Genomic DNA, 7976 nt, shown 5'->3' on the forward strand with positions numbered 1-7976 from the left:
GTACACATGTATTTTCTACAAAATATACATTAGTATCTTAAAAGTATAAAGTAGAAATTATAAAGGTTGAGAAAATAGCCTAGCTGATATTTCAGTATTTCCTTCTGCTCAACCAAAACGCAATTAAAAATTGAGGATAGCATTTTAAGTTGGAAAAAGAAGAATGAAGAATAAAATCACAGAAATGTCAATTCAACAGCCAAGACTTTCCTAGAAAGCTTACACTGTTTCAGATTAAAAATAGAAATGGAAAACATTTAATCTCAATCTTAATACTGAAGAAGCAACCAGAGAGCTTTAACAAAAAACATAATTCTGAAAAAGGAAAGTGTGATTGAAAAATTGGACATACAAGCAACATGAGAAAAGGCCAATTACAGTATTTTAGGAGTCTACGATGATCAAGGATGGTCAATTTTGGCATAGTATGGCATATATCACAGATTTTAACATGAAAAAGAACAGATAAGGTTAGAATAATACCAGGGCTAGAGACTCCAAAGAAGAATACAGCTGAAGTAATCAAAAGTGATAAACAGGTTACAGGAGCTTGATTCCAGCAAAGAAATGAGGAAATGAAAGGATATCCATATGTTTAGCTTCTCATTTAGGAACCATAATGAAATCCATTTAATAGGAAAGCAAGTGTGTTAATCACTGTGTTAAATATCAGGGGACTACTGCATACTAAATGTGTGGTGAGGAGTACCAGCATCACTCCAGTGTTTCTAATGACCACAGAGAGGCTCCATAATCCACAGTTAAATGACTGAGCATCCCTACAGGGCAATATTGAAGAATAAATGGAAACTCTCAACTTACTCCAGAACACTTCCCCTACTCTGACAAAGTCATCTCAGGCTTTCAAGTACATGTTGCAATTACGTAATGAAGAAAACTGAGTCAGTCTAGGAAGTTCTCTATCAGGACAACCTGGCAAGTAAGAAGCCAGACAACAGGCTTCTCCTAAAAATGAGGCATACTTTATACACTCTCTTAAGCCATGCCTAAGCCGTAGTTTTCTCATACCTGCAAACTGATTGGAAGAAGATCCCAGCACTTAGGAGAAGCAGGTGAATGAGGTCATCCACAGCTACATAGCAAGCACAAGGTCAGCCTGGGCAACATGAGACCCCATTTCGTACATGCACATCATATACATGTGAGCAGAACAGAGGACCTATATGTACTTGAGGAATCTGGCATTTCTTGTTATAAACCTAGTAATTACAATGTTGTAATTATGACTGACAGTTTTAAACTTTACACTGAAGACAAATCAATCCAACAAACCCTACACACATAAAAAATAAAAATAGTAATAATTTGAAAGCTCACCTTTCCACAACCAAACTGACAGTTTGAGTGAGATCTGGATTTGTTGTCTGAAGACGTTTCCACAAAGACCATACAAATTCTTTGTCAGCCTTAAGGAAATAAAAAGTATTTTAAGTGCATTGTTTTGTATTCATATGAGAATTATATTATGCTAACTTTAAAGATGGAAAACAATCATTTTACCACTGTGTCTGTTATTATACGAATGAATCCTTTTAAAGTACTGCAGGAAGGGGCTGGAGAGATGGCTCAGTGGTTAACAGCACTAGTTACTTTTCTAAAGGACATGGGTTCAATGCCCAGCACCCAGAGTGACTTACAATCATCCATAACTCCATTCCCAGGGGGTTCTGCCCACTTTTTGATTCCTTGGACATTGCACATACATGATACACAGATGTACATGTAGGCAAAATATCCTTACACCAAAAGAAAAAACTTTAGACCTTTTAGAAGTGTGGTAGGAAGACCTTCCTTTAACAACTCCTTAAATTGACAGTCTGTTGTTCACCCTTTGTGGTACAAATGCTGCCATGGAGATTTACTCTAAAAGGTGCCTGCCCTACGCCAACTGCTCTGCATTGCAGTTCCCTGGACCACAAAACTCCAGGAAAGAGCGGCATGGCCGCTGCCTCCACTTTCTCACCCCATTCACTCCGCAATGTCCTCCAATAAGATTTTCTCCTTCCCCGGGGAAAAGACCTGGGGGCCCTTACCCCCTTCTGAGAAGCTATGGCAAGTCCATGGCTTCCAGAGGAAGAAAGCCAGTTCTCTTTAAGCGTGTGTCCCCTGGAAGATCAACAACGTTCCAGTGAATAGGCCCACACACAGGCATATATGGACAGCATGAGTTGGACTCAATGTGTTATTCTGAGTGGCAGGGAGAAACATGGGGTAAGGAGGTAGAGTAGATTTAGGAGAAGTTAAGGGAGGAGTGGGACGAATACAATGAAAATGCATTGTATAAAATCCTCAAGAAATTAATAAAATATTTTTTAAATAAAGACAAAAAAGGTCAGTAATTAAAAGAAAGTATTTATAAAAGATATATCTGATAAAAAAAATACTTATATCCAAAATACACAAAGAATTCTTAAAAATCAGTAGTTAAATAAACAGGGTAATTTAAAAAGAATAAGTTCTAAACAGATGTCTCACCAAAGAAGATTACACATGGAAAATAAATTTCTCTCTATACTAACATGCTAACATTATTTCCAATGATCTTTTAAACTGCCAAACCCAGTAGACAGTTTCAAACTTATTGGATACAGTTATTATTAATTCTGGTTGACAGAAATCACTTTGGAGACCTTTAAATAAAATGACGTAGAGGTTTTGATTAACTGGTCTCAGATAAGGTCCAAGTATTAGAATTCTTTGAAAGCTCTGAGGTGTACTCAAAGTTAAAAGTCAGTGACCTACCTGATCTTATGTAAGAACCATAGTTTTACTAACTAACCTCTCTATATTTCATCTCTTCAGACTTGTATTGCCAATAACCTACGTGGCAATTCCAAATAAATGTTTAAAAGGTACATCTTAAATTTTACTTGTCTGAAATAAAACACTTGATCCACTACCCTCTCATAAACCTGCCCTTATGCATGTCCGAAATGCATCACCATCTCATTTTCAAATAACGTAGAATTCAGTATCTCTTTTCTCCATACTTTTTATACACCAGAAGGCCATATCTGTAAACTGTATCCTTATTCTAACCTCTCTCATGGTAGTCCAAATCAATCCCAATTCTTGTTTATATCTCTACAAGTGGCTCCTAGACTTGCAGGTCAAAATTTCAACAGATTCCCATTAGATTGGATGAGTAATCCCAACTCTTTACCAAGACTCTAAAACTTCATGTGATCTGATCTCACACGCAAGTCTCCAAGACGAGTAGCATGTTCCCCTATCCTCAGGCTGACTTCCTTGCTAGGTTTTTGTATAGATTATTCCCACACTTAATTCAAGCCATTACTTCAATGTCCCCTACTCAAAAGAAGTTGCTGTGTTTATAACAAAACCCACAAGTCTGTTAACCCACTGTCCTATTGTCCTATTCCTATTTCTTTTCTTTTAAATGTGTGTGTGTGTGTGTGTGTGTGTGAGAGAGAGAGAGAGAGAGAGAGAGAGAGAGAGAGAGAGAGAGACAGAAAATGGGACATGCTCTTGCCACAGGGTGTTATGAAAATCAAGGACAACTTTGGGAGTTAGTTCTCTTCCTTCACTGTGGGATCTAAGAGTCAAGCAGCACTCTTGATCACTAAGTCATCTTACCAACTGTCCAAGCTTTCTATCAATGTAGTAAAGACACCATAACCAAAAGCAACCTTGGAGAGGAAATTATTTGGTTGGCATGTATGAACACAGCCCATCACTAAGGGCAAACAAGGTAGGAATTTAAGCAGGGCAGGAAGCTGGAGGCAGGAACTGAATCGGAGGCCATAGATGAATGTTGCTTGCTTGTGCAGCCTCCTTTCCTATATAACTCAGGAATACCAGCCTAGTGATGGTCCTACTCACAGGGGCTGGGACCTCACATTATCAGTCATTAAACAAGGACATAACTCTATTAGAATGCAGCTTCTCACTATGTGAGGAACCCAACTACAAAATACATTCTCAAGTATTTTTGTGTTTGTTAATACCTGACAAGGCTTTAACATAGCTATATACACAATACTTATAAAATATAATTTAGTTCTCTGCTCAAACTTTCCAATTTCTAATACATTATGCTTTCAAAATCTTTATCATTAAATTTGGTAAGTAACCTATATGTGTCTCACTTAAGTGTCCTAAATAATTTTCACCCAAAACTGATTTAAGGTTAGTAAATGTTGGTTGCTACCTCTCCCCCCGCCCCATCTCTCAACCTAACATCATTTTGTTTCATCTGCTAGTCTACAAATGGTTATGAATGTGCATATACACACACTTTCCTGCATTCTGTCACAAACAGGATATAGTCTTGAAAGATGTAATAGAAATGAATTACAGACTGGAAGTAATCACTAAACAAATTAAATAAGGCATTAAAAACATCATGAAAATTCTTTGAAAACATCTTAGGAAAATGTTACATTTAGAAGCTACTCCTCTGCTCAGTAAACACAACAGGCTGCATTTCACTCCATTTAATCTACCTTTCCCTCAGCTGACTATGAAAGGCAGTTTCCTTGCTAACCTGGGGCCACATTAAAAAAAAAATGTGCTAAACTAGGTAACACAATCAAATGCTCACATGGAGAGAATCATTTGTTTTCTGCCATGTTTCTTTCCTGAGGCGCTCCAAGAACAATAAATGGAAACTTCTTCACTGATCATATATAATAAAATAAATTAAATATTGGGGGAAGGGGGACTAACCTAAGGTCAGCACCACTCATGATCATAGACCCACAGCAAAGCTCTTTTCCCAGAGCTGCATGCCTGAACCTTACAGAGCTGTAAAATTAATTTGAATCTCAGTAATATTTTTAAAAGAAATTTACAAGAGTTGATGACATTCGGTTAGCGTAAGTAATCTGTCTGCAACTGCATATACCTGTTCTACACCTATTTGTGTTCCAAATAAGTTGAGATACAAGATGAATTTCTTAATACGGGTTGCAATCTTTAACAAAATTTTCATAATACTATCTATTCTCAGGCGCTGTGATTTATGAGTGAATGATAAGTAGAATTCATATGAAAAATCTTACAGAACTGGGAGTTTATTTTTCCCTACCTAGTCTTCCTGAGAGCGGGAGTCTGGTTTGGCTATAATCTTGGTGACGAGGGAAGCCTCATTTCTGGAATTTATTACTGAAATGTTTCAGATCGTCTAGCTTTTAAGATTATCAAATCTTAAGAATTGCCATTCTAAGCTAATTAGGACCGTTTCTGTTTCTTACATCTGCCTTAAGTATTGCAATCATTTTCCAGTCCAGGAATGCCCAAGATCACAAAGGCCAATGCCATATTGGAAGCCTCATTTTTTTTTAAGGTTCTAAATATGTGAGTCGAGTAGAGGGACAGTGTAGAAAATGTGGGCAGTGTTTTTAGACTGTTACTTTAACAAAAGCCTTTAGCATGAGAACACACCTGCATCTTTAAATTCCCCAAGGGTGAGGGTTACAGCAGAGAAAACGCTTTAGCTCGTTAGTATCCTTTATTTATCCCTTTGCTCTTTTGCCAGCGAATAGAAAAATAGAAAATGAAGGCGGGGCAGTCAGCTGCTTCCCAATCTATTTAATCAAAGTTCTATTCAAGTTAAACAAGAGTCTCTTGTTTGTACAGGACAGACTTATAAACCGGAGCAAGAGAACCCAACGGAGCTTAGTGTAAGAGATGCTCTTCTACTGTTTTATTAGTCTAAACTGGTCATAGTGCTCGCAAAGCAGTCTTGGCGTTGGCTGTTCCTCATTAGTGTCTCTTAAAAATGGCGATTTAATTAATACCTGTAATTAAATGAATGAATTCTCAACATTTTTATTTCCTAATCCTAGATTTGGGCCAAATCTAAAGAGATGGTGCCAAGAAGGCAAAACCAAACCAAACAAACAAAAAACTATTTGAACTGAAGCTCACTTTACCAACCACAAACCCTAAAACTAATCTGAAAAGTAATGTGAGTGCAACTGATTTAACAACTGCTTTCCACTGCCGAGCTCACAAGAAAGGATTTGCCACTCATGAGCTATGGGATCACTCCAAGCTAATAAATGAAAAAGGAACATCCTAAGTGTGAAGCTCCCTGGTCCCAGCCCTTCTCAAAACTGTGATTGTGTTTGGAACTTAGTTTTCACAAGATAAGAACAAGGGTACACGTGTGGGTTTGAAATTTAAAAACAGTCTACTTCTATCAGTGAATTTTATTTTTGTGACGCGGTCCTGTTGATTGCAACTCGTGGATGCACTCCTTCCGTGGGCACTAGGTACCACCAGACACCACCAGGAAGTTGGGCTTTGAGGAAGGCGCCTCTGGAGAGCATCTATCCAAAGGAACCCCTGCTCTGCAGAGGGGCAGAGCCTGCAGGCCAGGCAGTGGGCAGAGCCGGCCTGGGAGCCTGGAGGGTACATCCCGGGAGGGCTCGCCAGAAGCCCGAGCCGGGGCGGCAGTGGTGGGCGCGCTGCCCCGGGCCGGGGCGATGGACGGGAAGGCCAGCGGCCAGTCCTGATACCTGACACAGGGCCAGCTCCTCCCTGAGGCTGCTCAGCTCTTCCTCCAGCAGCTGCGTCCGAGTCGCATTCGCCTCCACCACGGAGAGGCCCTCCAGCCGCCCGCAGTCCGCGGGCGCGCTGGCCACGGGAGCTAGAGCGGCCCCGGCCCGGCCCGGCGCCCGCCGGCCCCCTGCCCCTTCTTCGTCCCTCCAGATTAAGCGGCTCCCATCCGCGACGGCCACCCTCGCGGTGCCCGCCAGACCCGAGGCCTCGCTGCGCACGGCTTGCACCTCGGCTCCGCGCCGCCTGATGCGCGGGGACCGGCGGGCCGGCTGCGGCGCCGGGGGCGGGGGCGGCGGGGCGGACGGCAAGCGCGCCGCCATGGCCGCGGCGCTCAACGGGTCAAGTTCCCGCCCGAAAACTCCACCTTCCCCATCCTGAGACCCGCGGCCGGCCTGCGGCACTGCGCATGCGCGGAGCCTTTCCCGCCTCGCCCGGCGCTCGCGGGTCCCGGCCCGCTGCCCGCGGCCCCAGGCTCCCAGCGCGGGCAGCCGACGGCGCGTGCGCGCCGGGTGGGCGGCGGCTCGGCTGGCCAGCGCCCTGCCGGCGCCTCCACTGTCCCGAGTGCGAAGTGCCCGCGCTTCCCACCCTCCTAAAGCCCCAGCTCCGCCGAGGACCTCCTTTCCATCCCTCCCCTTAAAGCCTTCCCGACGAGCCCCCAGCCCCCAGCGATCCCGAGCTGCGAATCCCTCCTCCTCCAAGGCTTCTGCCAACTCGTTTTTCACGTTTCATTGACCGCCCTCAAGTGTTAGTTACCCCGCTAATCTCTCCGACGCTGCTGTAAGCTCCTTGAGGATCAGGGAATAGGTTTTAGAGCTAAGTGTTTTCTTCACACCCCTTGGCAACGCCGCGGTACGTGGGGCTGACATCCAGCCGACTGAAGTCAAGGAGACGCGGAAAGCCTCGTGCTGAGCTGGGACTATCGAGCAGGCTTCCCACTTGAATTATGATCCTTCCTACACCCTTTGTCTTTTGTTTTGCAAGAGTCATGGTTTCCTTTGAGTCTTTATGTCAATTTCTTTATCCCTTGGCTGGATATCAGAGCAAGTTTGTCCTACACGGCCCAACAGCTTGGTGTCCTTGGACAGATCTAAAGTCAGCAATAGAGTGTGATGAAAGAAATGAGACCGGCTTACTTTCTCTTTTAGTCTCGGGCTCTCCTTACTCGCTTTGTTAAAAACTTCAAACACTCAATAACCTTTCTTTACCCTTAAAACATTTCCTCACTGTTGCTAAACTTAGTAAAGGCCTGAGAAAGACAGGATTACTTTTTTTGTTTGTTTTTTTCCCAGAAGTTTACAGGAGATTTGTAGTAGGTATGGAGACACCCAACGTGAAGTGACCATTTTCAAATCATCTCTGCCAGAATTTAGTCACCATGACAGAAGGCACCCCCTAGCCTTCCTTCCCACCTTGTGAAGTATATTAAA

At 42.7% G+C, this 7976-nt stretch overlaps 1 protein-coding gene across 2 annotated transcripts in view; it reads right to left on the reverse strand.

Annotated features, from left to right (window-relative positions):
* The window catches only part of Cntln (centlein), a 292210-nt gene extending 285341 nt beyond the window's left edge, over window positions 1–6869 (reverse strand). For both annotated transcript variants that reach the window (XM_055629436.1, XM_055629442.1), the window contains exons 1-2: window positions 6507–6869; window positions 1339–1427 (exon numbers count right to left, since the gene is read on the reverse strand). In XM_055629436.1, the coding sequence (XP_055485411.1) occupies window positions 1339–1427; window positions 6507–6869 (452 nt within the window). The remainder of the gene's footprint in view (window positions 1–1338; window positions 1428–6506) is intronic.
* Between the last annotated feature and the right edge of the window lie 1107 nt (window positions 6870–7976).

This window comes from Psammomys obesus, unplaced genomic scaffold (assembly GCF_907164565.1).
Source record: "Psammomys obesus unplaced genomic scaffold, mPsaObe1.curated_primary_1811, whole genome shotgun sequence".
Lineage (NCBI taxonomy): Eukaryota > Metazoa > Chordata > Mammalia > Rodentia > Muridae > Psammomys > Psammomys obesus.